This window comes from Passer domesticus, chromosome 6 (genome assembly GCF_036417665.1).
Source record: "Passer domesticus isolate bPasDom1 chromosome 6, bPasDom1.hap1, whole genome shotgun sequence".
NCBI classification, from domain to species: domain Eukaryota; kingdom Metazoa; phylum Chordata; class Aves; order Passeriformes; family Passeridae; genus Passer; species Passer domesticus.
Window position 1 is genome coordinate 27,274,262 of NC_087479.1, and position 25,490 is coordinate 27,299,751.

Genomic DNA, 25,490 nt, shown 5'->3' on the forward strand with positions numbered 1-25,490 from the left:
ATGATTCATTAACAAGTACTTCACCTGTCTTCCAGATTAAAAAATATGTTGTAATTCTTTCTTTTTTGGATTTAGAAAAGTTTTAAGCTATCTTTTTCAAAACCAAAGCCCTACTTGAAGGAAAAGTTGCAATATTTGCTTCCTATAGATTTAGTCTGGTCTCCTATATCTAGAGTTGAGGTATCCAGCTATTTTGACTACTGTTACAGCATATATCCCCTTCACTCATTCCCCACCATCACCTTGTGTTTTGCCACTGTGGTGAGCCATCATAATGCTAAGTTTTGCTAAATATGCTGCTGGAAGATAAATCAATTTAAAATAATAGCTCCATGTCTTAGAACTTTTGAGTAAAATCAGTCTTAGCCACAGCTGTTCTAATAATGAAAAGTATTATTTCAGTTTATAGTCTGTAATGTCAGAGGAATAGGAGGACCATTGCAGCTTGCTTTTTTTGTATTGAAGTTTTGGGAATATTCTTCACCATTCTTGCATATGGAAATGAGGCTAACAAAGAGGAGAGACAGAGGCTACTGAGACATAGATATGGAGAGAAAATGCAATAGATGCAAGCTACCTTAATTAAATATGTTCTCAGTGTGATTAAGGGGAAATAATGAGGCAGGAGAGGAGACTGAAATAGGATAAAAAGACAAGGGAAATAACATAGGGAAGAAGGACCACTCAAAATCAAATTGTGTATTGAACCCAAAATCTTTAATCTTTGTATATAAAATTTCATGATTAAATAGCTATTAATCATCATGAACCTTGAAGCACTTTTAAGAAAACATGCATTCTGTTTGGTGACATGAGGCTAATTCCTAGGAAAAAATCCCAACAAGATAATTTTTTTTCCCCTGCATGACTGTAAAATTTCAAGAGTATCTTTTTCTTCTGGATTCTTAAAGCATCATCTTTTCAGATTATGTATTTGAATTTTCATGCATGGTTGAGATGTAATGTTCTAAATGAATGTTCTGAACCAACTCTAAACTAGTTGAGCAAATGATGCGTGCATGGCAAGTGTTAATGTGGAAGCGTATGAAATTGCTTACTGTAGAGAAGTATGCACAACATAGTAATGTGTTGTGGGTTTTTTTCCTGCAGATGCCCTCCTCGAACTTTTTTGCCAGCACTGTGCAAAATTTTTCTTGATGAAAGTGCTCCAGACAATGTACTGGAAGTAACAGCTCGTGCCATAACTTATTACCTGGATGTGTCAGCTGAATGCACCCGTAGGATTGTGGGAGTGGATGGAGCTATCAAAGCACTTTGTAATCGTTTAGTAGTTGTTGAACTTAACAACAGAACGAGCAGAGATTTGGCTGAGCAATGTGTGAAGGTAAGTATACTTAAGAACCTCTTGTTTTTAAGAGGGAGTTGGATAATTTGGTGTTTCCAAAGAGCATCCTCATATTCCAATCCTATTTTTTTATTAAAACATGATGCAAAAATATAGACTATGACAAAAGTGTAGATGGTGACGCTACTACTTATCCTTACTGTCAGCCTCTATCCTTACTGTCAGGTGCTCTCCATAGCTCAATTTTCTTAAAAAATATATAGAAAAGGAAACAAAAAATATTAGAAGAAATTCCTTGTTTATCTTGTATGACTAGAATGCTAGTGGAATGCCAAAGGCTATTTTTATGCTATCAAAGAAATGAAGAATTCCTCCAGATACTGATAGATTACCTGGTGTAAAAAAATTGTCTACTAGCTCTTCAATAGCACTAGATACAGATCCCCTGCACCCTTGTGAAGTTTTTAGAGAAATTTAGAAGACCCTTACAATCTCTCATTTAAAGAGACGCAAATAACTCATGAACATGTGATAGCGTATAGCTGGTTTACCATGACATCAGAATTTATGCATGTATTTCCTATTTACTATTTCCAGTTGACTCAGAAGTGCATCACTGGGGAAACAGTGCTCTTACAAATTTCAAAACTCTCAGTTGTGTGTTTCTCCCAGGATGAGAGTTAATTATCTGTTTTCATGAGCGCCTGTTATGACCATGTCTTTGGAGAATGTATTGGCTCCCATATTTTTGAAGAAAGCTGTAACTACTAATTAGTAAAGTATTGGAGGCTTTGGCCCCTTCTGGGTGTTGAGGAAGAGAGGATATTTTTCCCCCCCTGTTGTTCATTTTCTTAACCAGTTCTGTAGATGGATGTAAATATCTGACTATGGATATAAATAACTGACTTTCTGTGTGTACTTTATTGAAATTAAATTTCTTTTTGGCATAGGTGTTAGAATTAATCTGTACCCGTGAGTCAGGAGCTGTGTTTGAAGCTGGAGGGTTGAACTGTGTTCTGACATTCATTCGTGACAGTGGACACCTTGTTCATAAAGATACTTTGCATTCAGCTATGGCTGTAGTATCCAGACTCTGTGGCAAAATGGAGCCTCAGGATTCTTCATTAGAGATCTGTGTGGAATCACTGTCTAGTTTATTAAAACATGAAGACCATCAGGTAATGTAATAGTTGGCTCAATGTGCTGTGGATTTAACTTTCACTATGTTTAATAAAGGAATGACTAGGTAACTTTATACAGCCTTTCTAACTGTATGTTTACATAGAAGTTGTTATATTTGGGTATTTTGACAGTTTCCTTTATAGTTGTGATGTTAAGTGAATAAATACACTACTTAGTATTTGACTCCAAGTGCTGGTGTTTGAATATAGTCTTATTTAATCTCTGAAAACTGTTTTGAAAAATATCCTGTAAGTTTTTTTGGTGCATTTTGAGGCAGTTTCTGAAGTAATTATTGTTCTATGAATGTACCTCCATCACTGTAAAATTGAGCGTAAGTAAGAGGCAAAAATGAATTTGGTTTATGTTTCTTTTACCAAACTAAGAGAAGCAATAAAAACATCCATAGTTAATGCTAAGTTTTACACTGGAAGCCAGCTTAAATGATACAAGTAAAATGCTGCTCCACTTCTTTATTTCAGTTTTACTAACTTGAGGAAGCAGCCCTTGTAAAATCTAGACAATGAATCCCAGAGGAATTGTCTTTCTGCTAGTACAGTCCTTTTGTGTATGTCATACTATTGCTGTGGAATAGCCATTTAGCCAGATTCTTGCTGTAGCCTGGCCAGGCTTTTTTGTCCATACTCAAATCTGAGTCCCCATTTCACTCTGACCTCTGTCCTCATTCCTTTCTCTACATGCACTGATCCAGCCTCCAGTCTGGTTTATTAAACACAGCATATTTGGGAAACTAAATCTCTCTGGCTGTGAGACTTTTTTAAAAATACATTTTAGGTCTTAAAAATTTTCAGGGGGCTGTCATAAACTAGCCATTTCAGAGCAAGCTAACATGTTTTTTAGCCATTAAATAATTTTATTAGTACACTAATCTGAGGCAAGGTAATCTTGAAATTCAGACTGTTAAGTCTGTACTATTTTAACTGTTTCCCAATTTATAAGGTGTTAGAGAAAAGCAGTTGCTGGGGTTGTTGGAGATGTGAATGAGAGTTCAAATTAATTTAATTGTTCAGCAGTTAAGCTTGAAGATAAGCATTCTTAAGATGGGACCCAGATGATAGAAAATATATCTCTACTGGTATCCTTGAGAAATATGTTACGTATGAAACAAGCCTCAGGATTACAGTGGATGTTGGATGTGTATTATGAATTTGTCCAGTAATGTGCCTTTTCAAGCTTGTTGCTCCCTACCTTGTCCTTTCGCACTGTTGGGTTTGGTCACTTTTTGTGTGGGCTGCCAGTTAGTAACACCACTAGATGGATGAATATGCCCCCAAGAACAGTTTGTCTATAATTTTGCGTTTTTAGCCTTTGTGTTAGATTTGCAATTTGGGAGAAGAAATGTAAATACTTTCCAAGTACTCATTTGCTTTGTAAGTACATTCCAAGTACTCTTTTGCTGATGCTGCTAATGCAGTGTGTTAAACAAGTGATTTTTTTTGTATAATTCTGACAGCTGTTAAGGTAAAGATCTATGGAGTATTTGCAAATTAAATTAAGATTGGCAGAATTGTTTATCTGTGTTGTCAAAGAACTGGAGCAAGATGCCAGAAGACATGAACAGTGACCATTGCACATTAAAGAAAAAATTCCAGTGCAAAAGAGTATTGATAATGCAGAATATTTGGCATGTACAGACCATTCCAGAAGTCTGGAAATTTAATAGCGGTTTAAGATTTTTGTCTTACTGAAGTCTGGCTAATATTCTAATCTTGTTCTGTGTGTTGATGAGTAGCTGTCTTGAAGTCCTTGTTCTGTGATAGCAGACAGTGTTTTGAAAATGGACTGCTGAGCTGACATTTTAGGGAGTAAGAGCTGTAGCAATTCAGAGTTTGGTTAGAGAATAGGTATTGTGGGGGTTTTTCTTGACATCAGTCTGGTTTGCTACTGCCCATCTTTAAGGGCAAATGTGCCTGAAGCAACTTATCTCGATAGGCCAGTGCAAACCTCCTGATGTGAAAGACTGAGACACTTCTAGTGTATAGATAGAGAGATGTTAAATGCAAAACCTTCCTTTATTTTCAGTATTGACATGAAAAGATGTTGGATCCTTTTCTGGGCAGTTGTCCAGCAGTATTTTTTGCTGGATTGTTAATAGGATCACCAGTAAGCCTTGTTTCCACCGTGTCACTGGGGCTTTTTGTATGCGGTTGGTTGGATTTTTTTCCTCCCTTTAGTGATATACTTAAATTTGGAAGTTTGTATTTTATTATCACAATGTCGCTGTGTCAGGTGCTTAGTAGATAATCTGCATTATCCAAGACGAAAATTTCCTTTTCCCAGTTTGTCCTATTTTTAGGTTTGGTCCAATTGAAAACTTTTTTGTGCTTAAGAGAAATATGTAGACCTTTAAATATAACTTGAATAATCAAGCTCCATGGGAAAATCAAGTTCTTTTATGTGGTCTGTATTCTTATGGATATCCCCTTAGCACTTTCTCATCTTAAATAAAAGATATTTCATCAGTTTTTCTTGCACGTCTTTCTTAGGTTTCAGATGGAGCTTTGAGATGCTTTGCTTCATTAGCTGACAGATTCACACGGCGTGGAGTTGACCCAGCCCCGTTAGCTAAACATGGATTAACTGAGGAGTTGTTATCTCGCATGGCAGCTGCTGGTGGGACAGCCTCAGGACCATCTTCAGCTTGCAAACCTGGACGGAGTAGCACTGGAGCACCATCTACAGCTGCAGACTCTAAATTAAGTAATCAGGTGTCAACTATTGTAAGCCTGTTGTCAACCCTGTGTAGAGGCTCTCCAGTAGTAACACATGTAAGAAATCCTTTTATGTTACAGCTTTTTGTTTTCATGGGGCTTTTCCCTTTGTATACTTCAATATATGCAAGATTTATGTTGGTATTTTATAGATAGATATACATATACATATTTATGAATCTTATTTTTTTATATATATATGTGCACACATACGTACATGTAAGATGCTTTTAAAGAGGGGGAAAAAGGAAACATTTCATATGGAAATGAAACCCAATTCTGATAGTGTTTTCTAAAGCCCTGTATATTTTTTATTGTTCAGACTTTTAATTATTTCCAGGATCTCCTAAGATCTGAACTTCCAGATTCTATAGAAAGTGCGTTGCAGGGTGATGAGAGATGTGTGCTGGACACCATGCGGTTAGTAGATCTTCTTTTGGTGCTACTGTTCGAAGGCAGAAAAGCCCTGCCAAAATCTAGTGCTGGATCTACAGGCAGAATCCCAGGACTGCGAAGGCTGGATAGTTCTGGGGAACGTTCTCATCGGCAACTGATAGATTGCATCCGCAGTAAGGATACTGATGCACTGATAGATGCAATTGACACAGGAGGTAAGCAAAAATACCCAAAAAAAGAATATGAAATGCTTGCTTTAGCTTTGATTTTTATAATCTGAGATGTCATAACAAATGCTGAAGTAGTTAATTGAAAATCATTATATACAAGTTGGCTTACTTTGTTACATACTCAACAGTGTTGTTAGTAATCATACCTATGCCACCTTTTTTATTGCAATTAGGAGCATAAATGCTTCTCCAGAATTACTGAGGACACTTAATTTTTAAGACCTTATTTTTCTTTAAAGAATACTGTTGAACTTTAGTTTATGGTTGTGGGAACTTTAACTATTTTATTTAATTTTATCTTTCAGCTTTTGAAGTAAATTTTATGGATGATGTAGGACAAACTCTTTTAAACTGGGCCTCAGCTTTTGGAACTCAGGAAATGGTAAATAAGATTTATAGACCCTTAAGAAGTTGCATTATTTATGTAAAGGAAGATAAAGACTGTTTTCCTTTTTCTTATCTAACAGGTAGAATTCCTCTGTGAAAGGGGTGCTGATGTTAACAGAGGTCAGAGGTCATCCTCATTACATTATGCAGCATGTTTTGGAAGACCTCAGGTAGCAAAGGTATGATTTAAACTCACCCTTAAAGAGCCGCTGACTTTTCATCTTGTTCTGTTCAAAATATCTTCAATGCAATATGCTGGACATGTGCACTCTTAAATATTTACATGTTCTTTACAGTATTTATCAAGACACAGATTTTTCATTATAGGGCAGTACAGCAGTAATGAATAAAAGTAGTTTATATTAGCTCTACAGATATAAAAAATACAGAATACTTAAAGCATAAGAACACTGTAGGAGTGATGTACAAAAAGCACATTTGCTACTTTGGAAGAAGAAATGCAATTTTTTTTCATACATAAAAATATTTATTCTTAGACTCTCTTACGACATGGTGCAAATCCTGATTTGAGAGATGAAGATGGGAAAACTCCTCTGGATAAAGCTCGGGAAAGGGGGCACAGTGAAGTAGTAGCTATTCTTCAGTCTCCAGGTGAGTGCAATATTTAAGTCCATAACACTTGCTATAGTAGAAATGCTGATATGTGTTAAGTTATGCAGTTATAAGAATTTTACTCTATTAAGGTTATTAAAAAATAAATTGTGACCTATCTTCCTTAACCCATGAAGTATGCATAAAAGCATTAGTATTTTAAGATGTTGTTAAGTGAGGGAAATTACCAAAAAAATAGCCGAGCAGTCATGAGCAGTGCCAGTTGTTCTGCTCTTCAGCTGTGGAATCAGGCTAGGCTGGGTTTTGTTGTGGATTCAGAGCTTGTCAGCCTTGGTGGCTTCCCTGGTATCCTTTCTCCATGAGAACTGAACTTTCCCTGTTCCTGGGAATACTGGTGCCGCAGGTGATACTTGCTATTAAATACTTTTATTCAAGAAGTCATGCATGTGTAAATTTTATATTTGTGGGAATGCATGTTCATGTTCAGGTACTTGGATGTTAGTAAACAAAACCTGGATGTTTAGAAGGGGATATTGTTTGCTTTGTTGACTTTGGCATTTGAATGTGTTGGGGAAAAAAATTTTCCAGGGGATTGGATGTGTCCTGTCAACAAAGGGGATGAGAAGAAAAAGAAAGATGCAAACAAGGATGAGGAAGAATGTAATGAACCCAAAGGAGATCCAGAAATGGCACCCATATACTTGAAAAGACTGTTGCCTGTGTTTGCACAAACATTTCAACAAACTATGTTGCCTTCAATAAGGTAATATTATCATGAGGGACAATTTCTTAATGCATGCTTAAAAAAGCCAATCTGAAAGTTTAAGTAATGCTAGTGACAAAATGTATTTGAATAGAAGTGATTGTTTGGAAAGGGTTCCAAGAGTGATTTTTACTTAGCACTTTCAGCAGCATTTTTTTCTTTCTGGTGAAGTGCTGTGTTGGAAAAAAACCTGGTTAGTCATGGGAGAGCAGAGCATACTCTCGACTGTAGCAGCATGATGAAAGAATGCTATGTTCATACAGTATGTTGTATACACTGTGCATCAGGGTGTGGTTACAGTTGTTTGTAGCCACTCTAATGAAAGCTGTAATTTAGTAGAGGAAAACTAATAAAATAATATCAAGATGCATTCATTGAAAAATCAGCAAGACTAGAAAAAGCTATTTTAGAAGGTTTTAGGAGACTTACTTAACAGTGTATTAACTGGACAAGATGCTGCTTCTATTTCTGTTGAATTGCAGAAATGTAGTCTAATTTATTACTTAGAAGGGCATACTGCGCATGGCATAATGGTTGTGATAAGTTGCATCTGATCATAACCTCTTAGCCTTTTATACCACAAACAGGATATTTATTCCAATCTCTTATTTATGTTCCCAGTGTTTACAGGTACTTTGGGTGAAAATGCAAGATAAAAAGGCCTCTAGTGGAGACAGACTCCTCATGAGCTGATGATAGAAAGCTTAAACTAGGTCATTTTAAATAAAAGAAATAAGAAACTATGTTAACAGTCTATGCATGATTAATTATTGTTGCAGATTGTGCAAAGAAGAAGTTGGCTCTCTACTTGAAAGTTATCTTAATGAATCAAACTTTTGGAAATTAGTCAAAGAAATTAATCTATAACCCTACAGGAGTGATTTGTTTTCATATTAATTATGGTTCTTAGTGTGGGAAGCTGCATGATCTAATAGTATTTTTAGAGTTAAAAGTTAAAGGGATCTTTCCCATATATAGGAAATATATGACTATAATGAAAGGCTGAATACCTCTAAGGGTGACAAAGTGTGCAGAAGTGAATTGCCAGCACTAAAAGTGGATAAAGACAGGATGTAGAAGGTTTACCTGGTAAAGGGTTGAGGAGAAAAATGTATGTCAGACTAATAGTGCTGTCGAATCAAAAAATACCAGAGGTGCATTATTCTTAAAGATAATCCAGAATTTAGTAAATGTAACTAATCCAAGAACTGAAACAGATTAAATTTCTTGTGTTTTGAAGGCATGCACAAATAGAGTACAAAAGAAGTCTTATCTTGAACCTTTTTGTTGCTTTGATTATTGTTTGCTTTATCACTGTAAGAACTTTTTTTTTCCTATGATTTTTTACAGGAAAGCAAGTCTTGCACTCATTAGAAAGATGATACATTTTTGTTCTGAGGCGCTGCTGAAAGAAGTTTGTGACTCTGATGCTGGCCACAACCTGCCCACAATACTGGTTGAGATAACAGCTACAGTGCTTGATCAAGAGGTAGGAAGAATGAAAATGTTATCCTTTATGAAACTGGTACAACAAAAAAGGGAGTTATGCTGATTGATTCCATGTATTTGTTAATAACTAACCCTAAAATGTTTTCAGTGTCCATCTGTGACCACCTGTGCAATTCAGGGTGTAAAGTAACAAGATCTCCTTTGTTATTTTCTTTTCATCCCAATGTATTACAGGATGATGATGATGGCCATTTGTTAGCCTTGCAAATCATAAGGGATTTAGTGGATAAAGGTGGTGATCTTTTTCTAGACCAACTGGCTAGACTTGGTGTGATTAGTAAAGTGTCAACTTTGGCGGGGCCATCATCTGATGATGAAAATGAAGAGGAGTCTAAACCTGAGAAGGTAAGTGTGTGGAATTATTTGCTTTATTTGTTACTGTAAAACTGCCGCTTCTAGTAAAGTGTTCATTGATACAAAAATGGCCAGGGCAAGGGAGTTAGGATATTAAATTAATAATATGTTAACAGAAAATGAAGGTAGAGAAGAAAGCTATTAAAAAAAGTGGTATAAAATAAGCATTATATGCTGAGTTTTCCTATTCATACTTCCTTGTGGTCAAGTTATTTGGTGCTTAGTTTTGCCTAGTGTTTGGAAAGTGACTGGTAAACAAAATGAATCCTTCCTAAAGTGTTTGTGTCAGAAGTGTATCTCTTTTGATGTCCATGCATTAAATATTTGGAGATGTTTAAAATGTAGCTGTTAAATATATGAAAAAGAAAATAATTTTCTGCTTAAGAAAAGCTGTAAGTGCATATTGAAGTTGTTTATCAGTTTCCAAGTCTTATTGCCAGTCAGATGAACTGAATGGATAACAGACTTCTTCTGTTACCAATTCAATTAAATTTATAGTTAAATCTTAAGTGTGTAGTTAAACTTTTTTACTGTGGGGTTTGGGTTGTCTGGGGTTTCTTGGGGGGCGCTGGTTTTGTGTTTTTGTGGTTAGATATTAAAAGTCATATGGACATGGTCCTAGATAACCAGTCATATGTGGCCCTGGCTGAGTAGGGGTTTGGACTAGATGGCCTCCAGAGGTTTCTTGCAGCCTCAATAATTTTGTGATTCTTCTCTCACAATTCAAGTTTTGAAGAGAGGTGGATGTTGCAGGCAGTAGGCCATTGCTATTGTTGAGTAGATAAAGCTGTATGTGAAAGGAAACTTCTAAGTATCTGATTCTATTAAAGAATATTTTTAAGGATATGTTTTACAGGCAGAAGTAGTATAGTTCCTGCACTTTTGCTTTGAATAATTCTGCTCTCCTAAAGAGAGAGAATCTCCTCCTTTTAAAAATATCTGTGGTTGGTTTGTTTGTTTGTTTTTTTTTTTTTTCCCTATTTTTAAATGGATTGGAGATTTTTTTTTTTTTTTTTTTGGTTCTTGTTGCTTAATACAATGTTATTACAGGAGGATGAACCACAGGAGGATGCTAAAGAACTGCAGCAGGGTAAACCGTACCACTGGAGAGACTGGTCAATCATTAGGGGAAGGGACTGCCTGTATATCTGGAGTGATGCTGCAGCCCTGGAGCTATCTAATGGTAGTAATGGATGGTTCAGATTTATCTTGGATGGCAAGCTGGCCACAATGTATTCCAGTGGGAGCCCTGAAGGAGGATCCGACAGCTCAGGTAGACTTTTTGCAATTCAAGTCCAGGTTAAGTTTTGAGACTGTTACATTTGTTTATATAATTTGATTTGAGCTATTTTGTTTTGCAGGAATTGGCTTACTAAATAGTAAAGGATGTAAACAGGTGGAAGGTGGTCAGTTAATTGTGATGCATTTTATCAGATAGCATGTGGCCATAACTTGACTTTCTTGGTGAATTGTGTTAAGTAAACATCTTGCCAGCAAAAGCGTATTAACTTTTTGTTTTGATTCTTCTCCATGCATACTTAATTTTTTCACCCCAGTCATTAAAAGCACTTTGTAGTGGCCATCCCAGGAAAAGCAGGTTGAAATGGTGATTTGTTGTTTGCTTCTAGCTAGCAGAATGAATTTGCATGTGTTTGAAGACAAAGTAATGGAAAGTTTCTCATAGAGATTGGGAAACAAATTACAGTGTCTTAATTGTTTGTTGGAGAGAGGATAAGGGAACAGACCTTATGCACTGGCAATGCACAGCTGGTTCTGATTTTCTGTACAGAATACACAACTTGTTCTGGATGCAGAAACAACCCTCCTTTTATTGTTTCATCTTTTTTTTTGCAGCAGTTCATGCATTTATGAACCTGCAGGCATAAAATGCTTTGCAATATTATGATGTTTTCAATGAGCCATTGAGTGAAATAACAGAACATATTATGATTCAGGATGGAAATGAAATGCTAATGACTTCATGCATCAAGTTTGGGGCAAGAACACAGAATGCTATGTAATGTTTCTGATCATAATGCAGCTGAAAACCACTTATAGATTTATGGGTTTTTTTTGGTCAGAAAATGTCTTTGCATTCTTTTTAATAAGGTTAATGCCTTTAAAGGTAAATAAGTCCTGTGTTGAGATACTTGTTTATCATACAATACAGTTTTTAGAAGATTCAGGAAGATAATTTCTTTAATTCTCATAGAATTCTTAAATTCTCATTTGGCATTCCCTGCATGCCAGATTTTTTGGTTTTTGCTTCTGAATGGTCAAGGCAAAGCGATGAGACTATTTCTGTATAAGATGAGTGGAATGGTGATAGCTCAGATGAATTTGGTGTGAAGAGAGCTTAGAGGAAGTCAGATTGAGCATTTAAGATGTTACTTCAAATCAGTCTTTCAAAAATTATTGCATAAATCCAAAAGTTTTTTAATAAGATACCTAGTCTGAATATCATGAGGGAAAGGAGCTAAATGTAGGATTAAATGAGGCTTCTCAAAATCTGTACTCAGACATCTACTAAGATTGCTGATGTTGCAGTGTAATTTGCCTGAACTTTTAACCGTGAGCTCTAAGCATGTGCAGCAGCCTTTTTTACTTAAAAAATTAATATTTGTTAACTAAAATGACTACAGTGCAGCATAGGCTAGAATGGTATCTTTAAGTCCTGAACTGTACTATATGTTCTGCTGTCCTAAATCATTACTGATCAGTCTCGTGGTATACTTTTTAGTAACTTCACAACTGGCAAGAGTATAGAGGGTTGAGTAGTGAAATCTGTTAGTGTGTATTGCATGATGAAAGTTGGGGTCAAATATATATCCTGTGAACATTTTGGAAGGTCTGTACTCACCCCTCTCCACATTAACTCCGTACTTGTTTTGCTTGAATTTTTAGAAAAAAAAAATTCAATGCAAAAATTGAAATTTAATGGTAATTCTGAAGCTTTAAGTAAGTCACAAAATTTTGTCCAAGGGAACATGAAATTATTCCCAACCATGTAGAAATATAGTACTTTCAGTGCAATGTGCTATATAATAAATTTATTAAAATGTTTTCAGATTTCCATAATTACATTTAATTAACAGAATTTTCATCTGGCATGTCAAATCTCAATTATTTTTATAAGCCTCCTCTGTATATGCTATGAAATTTAAGCAGTAAAGAATGTGGTGCCTCGAGTGCATATTTATTGTTTGCATTATTTTGTATTATAAAAAAGGGGCATGTTTAAAAAGCCTAGAGCTTGTCATTGCAGCAAAAGGCAAACAGCAATAATCTTTAATGAGATGTTTCCATTTTTACCTTAAATGGAATTTCTGAAAAGTTATGTACTCAGCATTTTAATGATTAAAATCCAGATATATAATTTAATAAAATGATATAATTTTTAATAATTTTTAAAAAGTCTTATTTCTGAAAACTCACATTTGAGAATATTCATGCTTACCATTTGAGACCCATTTTTCAAAGACTAAAAATTTATACTCAATTTTTTTGATCTTCCTGTTATAATTGTAATGATGAATTAATGCATCTGAATTGCATCTCTCAAAAAGAGTTGCATTGTTGGATTGCAACTTTGAAATCATAAAATAAATCACTGTTGAAGCACAGAAATATACTACACTGAAATTTAGGACACCTTAAGACCCTTAATTTCAAAGTTAATTTTGCATTGAATGTACTCAGTTGTTTTGCTCTTGAAAAAAAATTCTACATAATGATGGAAGCAGTTGTTGGAAAAAAACAAATTTGTTTCTCTTTAAATAGAAAGTAGGAGTGAGTTCCTTGAGAAGTTGCAGAGGGCTCGAAGCCAAGTAAAACCATCTACCACAAGCCAGCCAATTTTATCAACACCAGGGCCAACTAAACTTACTGTAGGAAACTGGTCACTGACCTGTTTAAAAGAAGGAGAAATTGCTATTCACAATTCTGATGGTCAGCAAGCTACAATACTGAAAGAAGACCTGCCAGGCTTTGTGTTTGAATCCAACAGAGGAACAAAGCATTCGTTTACAGCTGAGACTTCCTTGGGTAAGTATGTAGGTATGTGTTATGTGCAGGTAGGAACAAGTGTATATGAGATAGTTTTGCTTGTTGCTTTTCATAGCTATGAGAAAATGCAACTTTTCTAAAATATATGTTGCAGGATCAGAGTTTGTGACTGGCTGGACAGGTAAAAGAGGAAGAAAACTGAAATCTAAACTGGAGAAGACAAAGCAAAAGGTTGGTGATCATCAGTAAATTTTATATTTAGAATTTGAGTTTGCTTTACATTACAATATTCTTAGGGAGGTGTAGTTTCCTCTTAGAAGATGAAAATCTCTGATTTCAACTAGATACAGTTTTATGTGAGGCTTGGTGGGGAAAACATCAAGCAGAACAAAGCACTTCTTTGGGTGATTTTATCCAAAAATCTTAGTAAACTCAATGCTCCTTTAGAGGAAAATGTTTGGGTTTTTTTTAAATGTAACAAAATCCAGTCTTCCTGACTTGCATTTGTATAATCCTTTAGGATTATACATATAATACTTCTGTTCATCTGGGTAGTAATTTCAGACTGGATATTGTGACAGGGTGCGGAAGTGAACAGTCTGCATTGTTAAGAGTTATGGTAGTGAAGCAAAATGAGTAAATACCCTCATTTTAGCTTTCTTTAAAATTCTTCTTTTTCCTCAAAGTGAAGGGGAAAAAGGAGGAACTAAGAAATCAAGTATTAAGTTCTTTACAAGAAAACCACAAAATAACAGTACATTTTGTGATCCACTTATGCCAAGGACTCAGGCTGATCCTCAGTCTTTATCTGTCTTGCAGTTTCTAACAGTGCAGCCAATATATTCTGTACCTTATATCTGTAGCATTTTAGGACATATATGACACTAAATTGAAAGTTGAAATACTGTGTGTGAATGATAATATGTGAGATGATAAAAGAAAGACAGTGCTCTCATATACCTAAGATTGCACTGTGTAGTTCTGAAGCTTGTGTAATATATTATTGTAGCACATAGAATGATAATGAAAAGGAATTTTTTTGGGAAATTTCTTAAAAAAGAAATCTGTTGTTTAATCAGAACTTATTTAATCTGTATCTTGTGTGAACCATACTTTGTAGAAAGAGTGATTCTTACTAAAAGAGGTTGTATAGGGACTTAGTGTGAATTAGTTTAAGGAATGTTGATAGAGCATTCAGAAACTGTATTAAACCTGTTTAATTGTACATTTAAAAATATTACCTGATCCATGATACAGTTCTAAAAGAAAGATTGGCAGATTGAGAGTCATACCTTTTCCTACTACCCTTTATGCTGTAACCTAATACATAATGGTAAATTTCATTTCTGTCTATAAGATTTTGTATATTTCCATTTAATTCTCCTGTAGCTTTTTCCTTTCACAACCTTTGCCATTTCGTGATGCACATGGGGTTTTATTCTTCCCATTTGTCTGCCTGTTGTGGACTTAGTTAAAAAAAATGTCCAAGGTTGCAGTATCTGGGAGTATAGTAATAGTCTCATTACAGTAAGGTCTGACTTCTGATTATCAAAATCCATTTGTAGGTACGCACTATGGCAAGAGATTTGTATGATGATCATTTTAAAGCTGTTGAAAGTATGCCTCGAGGAGTGGTTGTAACACTGAGGAACATAGCAACACAGTTAGAGTCTGCATGGGAACTTCATGCAAACAGGCAGGTAAGTGTATCTCCTTTATTTTTGTGTGATATCCGTGCAAATCAGATAATGTTCAGACTAGTCTGTCATGATGTGGAGCAGAGTCATGAAGCAGAGATAGCATGTCTCTGATGTGGGGAGTTTTAATGCATTTATTACCTTGTTAGGTACTTTCCTAGGACATGATTTTTCAACTGAAGCAAGTGGACATTACTTTTCAGGATAATGATCTTTTTGTCTTTCAGTGCATTGAAGGAGAAAATACATGGAGAGATTTAATGAAGACTGCTCTGGAAAACTTAATTGTACTGTTGAAGGATGAGAATACTATTTCTCCGTATGAAATGTGCAGCAGTGGCTTAGTTCAATCGCTGCTGACAGTTTTAAACAATGTGAGTTTATAGAAATAAGTGTTCAAAAAAAAACTTCCTTACAAAATAAAGTTAAGACATGTGCCATAATGTAAAAGATATGTTATAAATATTTTTCTGTCTTCCTGAAAATTTGGCAGACTTGCTCCAGTTACTGGTCTGCCTATTGAAATAAGCTATCACAATAGATGACTAGTTTGAATGAAAATAAATCGACTCTGTTCAGGTTGAATGGCTGATGATTAGCTTTTCACATACAGACATTAAATTGGGATTTCAGTGAGACTACATAGATGTCTTTGCCTGTCTGTAACTTGGTTTTTTTTCCTCCTAGAATGTTGATTTGGATGTGAAACAAGACTGTAGTCAACTGGTAGAGAGGATAAATGTTTTCAAAACAGCATTCAGTGAAAATGAGGATGATGAAAGGTAAAAATAATACCAAACCAGGAAAATCCTCTTTGAAATATTGAAGCAGTCATGTTTAAAGTAATGTAAAGAAAAAGTACCTGTTCTTTAAATTTCAGTGGAATAGAAAGTTGATCTGAAAGCACAGCATCTAATACTGAAGTAGCAGTTGAAAGTTTTTATGTCTAAGAATCAACCTATAGAGCATCTATTGACAAAATAAAGGTGACTTGTTCATCATTATGCAGATTAGTATCTTTCTTACTGTGCTGTAACCCTGTGACTAGGACAGATACCATCAGTAGAAATAGCATGCTGAGATAGTTTCCTCAGCTGGATCCTGTTTTGTTTTATGGTAACATAGTACCTGTTCTCTTCTGCAGTCGTCCGGCAGTTGCTTTAATTCGGAAATTGATAGCAGTGTTAGAATCTATTGAACGTCTGCCTCTCCACTTGTATGATACACCAGGATCTACGTATAATCTTCAGGTAAATGCACAGTGATAACAGCATATCACACTGAGTGGTGCTCAACTGAAGGTTATATGTTGCACATCTTGTCTGCAAGAGTCACATTCTTGTAGATGTGGGTAGAATTAGGTAAAGAACAATCAAATTTTGGCATCTATTTCCTCTAATGCTGAAATGCGTGGCTGTTCCTCTACTGTCACTTAAACACTGTGAGGTAAAAGGAAATTTTGATTGAGGAGATAATGTGTTCTTTCTTTTGTCTTCAGGTGTTGTCGTTATATAGGAACATGCCCTCTAGTTAAAGGGTACTGCAATTACAAGACAATTATTAGTAAAAAGAGGGGATAGGCTTTAAAGGGTCCTCTACAGCTCTGTGTTCTATTGGTAATGCAAGATGCCTCCAGGCTCAGCAACTTGTTATACAGGAAACTTGGCAGTTTGACTAAAAATATTGCTTGTTTTTTTCCCAGTTTGTGTGGAATCTTAATTTTTTGTATTTGAAAGCACAGTTCAGGGTTTTGCAACATGGGTAGGGAAGTATAAATATTTCTGTTTTCATGTTAAATGTCCAGGAAATAGTTGCAAAAAGTTGCAAAACCACTGCTGCTGTTCCATATTTTTGAAAATAGTTTTCAGTTTCTAGTCAACAAATAAAAGCTATGAAGATATAGGAAAAGTGAGAAAATGTTACCTAGTGTGTAATTGACTTACACATTGTCATAATAAAGAATTCTTTGGTTAATTGAAAAAAGGTAGTACTAGGATATTACTTTTCAAAGCATTTCCTTGGAATATTGTGCTTAAGTTAGAGCAACGAAGATACTTGATAGGCCACTAAAATGGTTGTATTGAAATACACTGTTTTTATTAAAATCCCAGAACCTAAACAGGAAAGCCTATATTAATGTTGAGCTGTTCTTTCAGATCCTGACAAGGCGCTTGAGGTTTCGTTTGGAACGTGCCTCGGGGGAGACGTCTTTAATAGATCGAACCGGTAGAATGCTCAAGATGGAGCCATTGGCAACTGTTGAATCTCTAGAACAGTATCTCCTGAAAATGGTGAGCTGCATACCACACATAAAGTTCACAGGGGATACTTACCTTCTGCGTCTTTAATATTTGATGTTTTTTCTTTCATGTGTAGGTAGCAAAGCAGTGGTACGACTTTGATAGGGCTTCATTTGTTTTTGTACGAAAACTACGAGAAGGTCAGACATTTGTGTTCAGGCATCAACATGATTTTGATGAAAATGGAATTATTTACTGGATTGGAACAAATGCAAAGTGAGTTTTTCAAAGCTAGATATTTTTAAGTCGGGCATAATAAACTATAATCTGTGAGGCAGGATGGGGACAGGGAATTCATAATGAAATGAAATCTGTTATTTTCTTAGAAGTGGGAGATATCCTTTAATCAACAGAATTACATTTCTCTTGGATCTGCTTAAATAATAGAAAAATATGAATCACTTGTGTTCAGAATTTGTTTGTATGGTTCTCTAAGAAGATGGAGTGGGGAAGTATGGGTCTTTGTTTTTGCTTGCCAGGGTTCTGTTTGATTTTGTTGGTTTGGGTTTGTTGGTTTTGTTTTTTTTTCTTTGCTACACTGTTTTAAAAAACACAAACAAAGTGGTGTTTGGAACATATCTAAAGTTATCTAATTATCTAAAATTATATTGATAATTTTGGTGTAATAAACTGAGCTGTTATATGCAATTTACAGTAAATGTCAAATATTGCTCAAACTGGTTTTTTGGGTTTTTTTAATTTAGGCAATAATTGAACAGTATATTTCTCTTTTTAAATACAGAACTGCATATGAGTGGGTAAATCCAGCAGCCTATGGATTAGTAGTGGTTACATCCTCAGAAGGAAGAAATCTGCCTTATGGTCGTTTAGAAGACATCCTGAGCCGTGACAGTTCAGCTCTCAATTGTCACACAAATGATGATAAGAATGCTTGGTTTGCCATAGACCTTGGCCTTTGGGTTATACCATCAGCCTACACATTGCGCCACGCTCGAGGTTATGGACGATCTGCTCTCAGAAATTGGGTTTTCCAGGTATCTAAGGATGGACAGAACTGGACTACTTTGTATACTCATGTTGATGACTGTAGTCTCAATGAACCAGGGTATGTCAGTGTATTTTATCACTTTTCATAAAACTGAGTGCAGTTAAAAATGTACTTGACTGTAGACTGATTTAGTGTGTACTGTGTTTGTAATAATGTGTCTATCTAAAGAAGTGTTAAGTGATACCAGTTATCAAGGATGGGCTGGAGAGTAAGTGATTCACAGGTTTTCTGTGTGGTTTGCGTAATGGTATTTGTGCTTTTCCATCACTGTGAATTTTGAATTTTGTTTTTTTATCAAAATCATAACGCCAACACTCATCCGAAGTTTGTCCTGGTGTTAATAGGTTTATATATCTTGTAGTATGCATACATGATTGGTGTTAGGGTTTTGTTTGCTTTGATATTAAGGTTTTTTGGTTTTGCTTTTTTCTTTATTCCTGTTACCTACCAACATCCCTTTCTAATAAACTTAAAGGTCTACAGCAACATGGCCTTTAGATCCTCCAAAAGATGAGAAACAAGGTTGGAGACATGTTAGAATAAAACAGATGGGAAAGAATGCCAGTGGGCAAACACACTACCTCTCCCTGTCTGGATTTGAACTTTATGGCACTGTGAATGGAGTATGTGAAGATCAGCTGGGTAAGAAAAAGAACATGTATATCCTACTTACTCTTTTAAAATGCTAATGAGCGTACCATATAAAAACCAGTGTGAAAAAGGATGTTAACTTTTGCAATTGACCTTGCTTAGAAATAAGCTCAGAATTATTCCCCATTCAATACTTCCAAGTATTTTCAATTTACATTTCTTGTAGGAAAAGCTGCTAAAGAAGCTGAAGCAAATCTGAGAAGGCAGCGACGTCTGGTCCGTTCTCAGGTGTTAAAATACATGGTTCCAGGAGCTCGTGTAATCAGAGGAATTGATTGGAAATGGAGAGATCAGGATGGAAGCCCGCAGGGTGAAGGCACTGTTACAGGAGAACTGCATAATGGTGAGCATGAATTGCCTGAATTTATGTTGTTGAATCATGTCTGTTGCATGATTACATCATGCAGAATAGGTAGCATTAAAGTACTTCCTTTGTAAGGCCTTGATAAAGTTGATAAAAGTTCAAATACTTTGGAGGGAAGAAGCTTAAAATACTGCTGCTGTTGGGGTCCATTTGTGAAATGCCATTTGAGCACATGAAAAAACTTCTTGTTGTATATGAAACTTCTATATAGTTTTGGTTGATTAAAATATTAAACTGTTATTCAAATATGAAACTGTTATTTAGACATCTGTTACAAACTATATGAAGGTAAGTGATGCAAAGGGATAAGCTTTGCGCCTGCAAAATCTATAATTACCTTCCTCATTTCTTCTAGCTGAGCATTTGCCATATTTTTCTTGACTTTTGTTATATCCTGTACCTTTCCTACCTTGCAAGCTTCTTTGGGATCAAGGTTTTGGTTTTGAGTTAAAGCATGAAAATTTATTAACTTAGGGAGTAAAATAAAAACCTGCAAAGGCCAGGGAAGTCAGTACTCAGAAAGTTAAGTTATTGAAGAGGCTTCAGGAGAGGTGGTCATCTTGTCAGCTGAACATGCTTTCCACCATTTCCCTTCTCTTCCCCCTATTTTGAGGTATATAAGGCTTGCCTTGTTTCTGAAGCACCTTCAGCTTCTTTTATGTTCATTTTTAGCCTAGACTTGAGAGTTTCTTCTAGTTAATTGAGTTGTCTGCTCTCAAACATGGAGAAATCTCCAATGTACAATTCCTTAAAATGATTTGAAACTGAACTTTATTTAACCTGTTCAGTACAGCTTGTGGGCAAGTCTTCCATCATACATATATTTTTCTTATCAGATGCAACAGTGTCGATAGCTACATTATAGCTTTGAAGACTTTAGGTGAGGAGTATTCTACCAAAGCAGTGATTTTGTTCCTGTGTTCCAGTAAAACTTCCCCATGTAGCCATAGGTAAAAGTGAGGTTCATTTATCAAATGGTGATGCCAACTCATCTCATTCCTGTCACAGCTTTTTTTCACATAGAATTTTGACAATACGATCTCATTTACTTTTTTGGTTGTTGTTCACAATTGTAGACAAACATTTTACGCCTGTAATGATGGAGCAATATGAGTTTGAGTACATAATATGTACTTGTTCAAATTTAAAATGGCTTGCAATTATAATCTGGGAAAGAAACTACACAAAACAGAACCATTATTTAGTTATGCTTTGAAAAAAATACCTGGTTCAGATGTTCATAAAGGGGAAAAATTATACTTGGAGTTGAGCTCCAGTATGGAGCATTTTGTGTTTGATAAAAAAGGCAAATCATGGAAGACAAAAAATTCAGATTAGCTTCACAACTTCACCCGTCAAAGGTTTAGTGACATGAAGCTACTCAACTATAGCTTGTGAAGAAGGAATGAAATACTCATAAAAATAAAAATTAAATTCTCATACGAGAACAACATGATCTAAACCTGCTCATTTGGGGATGAGTTGTCTACTTATCATATCTGTAAACTTTATCCTTTTTTAGCTACTTTTCCTCCGGAGTGATATTTATAAATAGCAAATTGCCTGTGATCATCTCTTTCAATCTAGGAGTGGTGATTTTTGCATAGTTAAAAGCTGAAGGTGTACGTGACAGTAATAAAAAGAATATTTTACTTGATATTAGCTTTTTCCTGTTTTAATAAAGAAAAAATTGTGTTTATCTGGACCTGATATTTGTTTTGACTTGGTTTGAGAATGGAGAAGATGACTAAGCTTTAGAAAATTTATTTTTGGATGGCATGTGTTTCAATTGAAGAAGTTACTCCAATATTTGTTGCATTAAGATACAGTGAGAAATATTAGAAGGAATTTTTTAGGTGACTCGTAAGTTGTGGTACATATTTAGACAAGTAAAAATAAATCATTTTGCCCCCATTTCTATCCTAGTTAGCTAAATTTTGTATGTTACCCTCATTATTGCAGATGTATTATATTCAGCTGTTAAAAAAATTTGCTACTCAAAATAATAATTTAATAAAGGAACTTAAGAGTAGCATCTCTTTGGAGTTTTGTTCTCGTCCCAGGATAGTTTTTTTCTATGAAACATATTCTCTTTGCAGCCCTGAAATTTTACTTGATGTAGCCCTTACCTGATTGCCATAAGATTTTTTTATGAGTAATGAATGTTCGAGTATGTAGAACTTACTGAACTAAAAAGCTGTGTATCTACAAATTAGTTCTTTCAATTTAAGAATATGAAATCTCAAACGAAGCAGTTTCATAACATGTCGTCTGTTGGGTAAATATGCTTATCCACAAGCATCCAACAAAGAAAAATCTTATTGAATGTCTATGTAATAATTACAGCTTCTTGACAGATGTAAGTTATGATACGTTTTAGTATACATTTTTGTTATTGGAGAATCCAGTTTTGATAGATGCTAATAAAATTTTGAGAGATTCTAGTATGTCAGGTCCCTTCCTGAGGGAAACTTTATTCTTGGCTGGATTCTGTGGCCCTGAAGATTAAGGTGGCAAGAACGAGCAGCCTCTGAATTGACAACATTACAAAATACTAAATTGGGTAGATTTAAGCACTTCCTTTTAAATTGGCATTAAGGGTTACTTAGTGATTTAATTGATTCAGACATACAGCCCTTGTGAGAAGCTGATCCCACATTGTGGAGCTGCTGTCTGACACGCCTCCTGTCTGCTTTCTGCTGGATCTCACAAACTCCTGTCCCTTTCCAGGCTGGATTGATGTCACCTGGGATGCTGGTGGCTCTAACTCTTACCGTATGGGCGCAGAAGGAAAGTTTGACCTCAAGCTTGCACCAGGGTACGACCCTGATTCAGCGGCATCACCCAAACCTGTTTCATCCACTGTTTCAGGCACAACGCAGTCATGGAGCAGCTTGGTGAAAAACAACTGTCCAGACAAGACGACTGCTGCTGCAGGCTCCTCAAGTAGAAAAGGAAGCAGCAGTTCTGTGTGTAGCGTGGCAAGTAGCAGCGACATCAGCTTGGGTTCGACCAAAATGGAGCGGAGATCAGAAAGTGTATTGGAACAAAATATAGTTTCAGGCACTGACGTCCATGAACCAATTGTTGTTCTGTCCTCTGCTGATAGCGTGCCTCAGGCTGACATAGGGTCATCTTCCAGTGCGAGCACCAGCACCTTAACAGCGGACATGGGAAATGAAAATGCAGAGAGGAAGTTAGGTCCTGATAACTCAATACGTACTCCTGGGGAGTCCAGTGCTATATCCATGGGACTTGTTAGTGTAAGCTCTCCTGATGTGAGTTCAGTCTCTGAACTGACTAACAAAGAAGCAGCTTCCCAACGACCCCTAAGCTCTTCAGCGAGTAACAGACTCTCAGTCAGTTCTTTGTTGGCTGCTGGGGCACCCATGAGCTCCAGTGCAAGTGTTCCAAACTTATCATCTCGAGAAACTTCCAGCCTGGAGTCCTTTGTACGAAGAGTGGCAAACATAGCACGTACCAATGCCACAAACAACATGAATTTAAGCCGGAGCAGCAGTGATAACAATACTAATACTTTGGGAAGAAATGTTGTGAGTACTGCAAGTAAGTAAGCTATTTTTATTTTCATTTCAGGATTTTGTTGTCTCTTTGGCTTTTGTGACGCTTGAGTTTGGATTGTGTTGGCTTAATAGAGAAATGTACTTAGAATAGCCTTGACATTGTGTAGGCCTGTAGAACTTATGAGAAGTGTTACGTTGCCTTATAATGTCAGATCACAGGTACCCATCAAACAGAAAGAAATTTGAAATTGACATTGATTATATGTTTAAGGAGAGAGTATGGATTAGACCAAGAGGATGGAAGTCTTGCAACAGTAGCTAATGTCAGGTACTTAGGCTTTCTGACCTGTGTAGATTTTGCATATTTCTGTTGTTTTTCCATTTTTCTCAGGAAGGGCAGTTTGTGCATATTGTGAAGTGTCTGAGCATAAGGAGATGAGAACAAAGTACGAAGGAACAAGACCTACAGTATAATGAAATGTTAGCAGATTCCTGATTTTGTCAAGCTGCATAACATAACACTCTAATACTGAGTGTGTTTTCTAGAAAGAGTCATTAAGGCTTAGATTTAGTGAACTGTTCAGGAATATTAAATGGAAGGAAGTTTGTAGTTAACAGTGTTTTAAATGACATTATGTACATGCTTTAACATTTGCATGTTCTTAGATTATATGTAGGAGCAAGGTAAGTTGTAAAGCTGCTTGTTGTGCATTCACTCTTTTTTTGAGCATGCTCCCATCAAAGTTGTTACTTGTTTGGTATTTTGTTTTCTCTGATGGTGGTAGTACTTTAAACAGAGAACTGCATTTCATGGGCTGGGCAAGTTAGAGAAAGTGAAATTACCTAAGCCAGAAAAAAGCATACATTTCTGTTAAGCTTTCATGCTTGTCATGGTTGTCAGTGAAGCTGGTGAAGGGTCTGGAGCAGCTATAAGGTGTTTAGCCTGGAGAAAAGGAACCTCAGGAGAGATACTGTTGCTCTCTGCATCTACCTGAAAGGAGATGTAGTAAAGTGAGGGCAGCCTCTTTTTGCAGGTAGAAAATTACAGGGGAGGTTTAGATGAGATAATAGGAAAATTTTTTTCATTGAAAGGGTGGTCAATCACTGGAATGAGTGGCTCAGGGAAGTGGATTCACCGTCTCTGAAAGTGTTCAGAAGTTGTGTAGAAGTGGGACCTGGGAACATGGTTTAGCAGTGAATGTGGCAGTGCTGGGCTAACATCTGGACTCAGTCTTTGGGGACTCTTCCAACCTTAACAATTACATGACTCTATGCTTCCTTATTTAGAAATATGGAGCTTGCTTTTAGCATTTTAAAATATTTTTAAATGCTGAGTGTTTTCTTTTTTTGATGGGGAGGTTTTTTTTAATGTATCCTTACATCCATGTTGTGATAGTGGGGATGCGGGTGAAGTCTTTTGCAACTTGAAATAAAAATGTAAATAAGATACTCAAAGAAAGCTTTCCAGGAATTGATCCTCTTATAGACAGATAGTGGCTTTGGTTCTGAAGTAGTTTTCTACTGAGGGGAGAGAAAAGAGATCACCTTTAAAAAACATGGTAAAATACTTCAACAGCATATTTAAAATTTCATGAATGTTTGATACAGTACACTACAAAAGTTAGAAATAAGAATGGGGCAACTTAAAAATTTAATTCTGTGATAAAAATAGTCATACTTTGTATTATCTGTCATGTAGGAAATATTTTGGTTTATGCTTTTTATATTATTAGAAACTCTAAATAGTAACTTGTGTTCCTAAAAGATATCAGAGATTAAATTTGAGCAATCTCATCAGAGTTCAATTAGAGCGATGCAAAACACTTGATTAAAAAAAAAATTATTTGGTTTTTTTAGCCTGTTCAGGTTAAAAAAACCCAACCAAACTCAAGACCAACCAAATAAAAAACCCACTATCAAACAAACCACCCACAGCAACCCAACACCCCAAAAGTCAAGACTGAAATCATCATCAGTGAGATAAGACTCTCTGTACTGGTTACATTAAAAACATCAGTATTTGCCAGAAGCTAAGTGATGTCTAGAGTAGCCAATTTCCATTTTGTCTTGAATTCAGAGCAAACAAAATGCTGTTCCTTAATGGCTTTTTCTGTTTTCTGTAACAGCAAAGAGTTTGCTGTTATTAATTAGCAGAGGGTGAAAGATATGAATACTGAACAACTTATTTTCAAGCTCTTGAATAACAAAAGAAAAATTCTTTGGTTATTCGTTTCTATGCTTTCATAGAGAAGACCATAAGCTTATTTTATTAACCAACCTAAATTTAAAATTTGCACTTTCCCTCATCATTATACTATTACTTCACACCCCCCTGCATTGTTAAATTTTTATTTGCGAAATGTTAGCTATGTTCTTAAGGGGCAGGGATGTATGTAGTAGCTATGCAACAGAGGAGGAAAGCAGGGATAGTAACTTTTTTTTTATTTCCCCCAAAAAAACCTTCAAATTCACTTAGGGAAGAAGCTTTGTTATATCCTTCTTCCAGGCTAA

General features: G+C 35.8%; 1 protein-coding gene across 7 annotated transcripts in view; it reads left to right on the forward strand.

Annotated features, from left to right (window-relative positions):
* Positions 1–25,490, forward strand: part of HECTD1 (HECT domain E3 ubiquitin protein ligase 1) — a 61,314-nt gene that overhangs the window by 16,466 nt on the left and 19,358 nt on the right. Inside the window, exons 3-25 of one of the 7 annotated variants that reach the window (XM_064424028.1) lie at positions 1,111–1,345; positions 2,257–2,484; positions 4,993–5,274; positions 5,540–5,828; positions 6,149–6,225; positions 6,311–6,409; positions 6,728–6,842; positions 7,392–7,566; positions 8,917–9,055; positions 9,250–9,420; positions 10,480–10,702; positions 13,210–13,485; positions 13,589–13,665; positions 15,000–15,134; positions 15,359–15,505; positions 15,819–15,913; positions 16,276–16,381; positions 17,288–17,422; positions 17,508–17,647; positions 18,174–18,497; positions 18,916–19,082; positions 19,258–19,434; positions 22,186–23,022. In XM_064424028.1, the coding sequence (XP_064280098.1) occupies positions 1,111–1,345; positions 2,257–2,484; positions 4,993–5,274; positions 5,540–5,828; positions 6,149–6,225; positions 6,311–6,409; positions 6,728–6,842; positions 7,392–7,566; positions 8,917–9,055; positions 9,250–9,420; positions 10,480–10,702; positions 13,210–13,485; positions 13,589–13,665; positions 15,000–15,134; positions 15,359–15,505; positions 15,819–15,913; positions 16,276–16,381; positions 17,288–17,422; positions 17,508–17,647; positions 18,174–18,497; positions 18,916–19,082; positions 19,258–19,434; positions 22,186–23,022 (4,649 nt within the window). The remainder of the gene's footprint in view (positions 1–1,110; positions 1,346–2,256; positions 2,485–4,992; positions 5,275–5,539; positions 5,829–6,148; positions 6,226–6,310; positions 6,410–6,727; positions 6,843–7,391; positions 7,567–8,916; positions 9,056–9,249; positions 9,421–10,479; positions 10,703–13,209; positions 13,486–13,588; positions 13,666–14,999; positions 15,135–15,358; positions 15,506–15,818; positions 15,914–16,275; positions 16,382–17,287; positions 17,423–17,507; positions 17,648–18,173; positions 18,498–18,915; positions 19,083–19,257; positions 19,435–22,185; positions 23,023–25,490) is intronic. The other 6 variants (XM_064424033.1, XM_064424030.1, XM_064424034.1 and 3 more) reach the window with 6 other exon arrangements.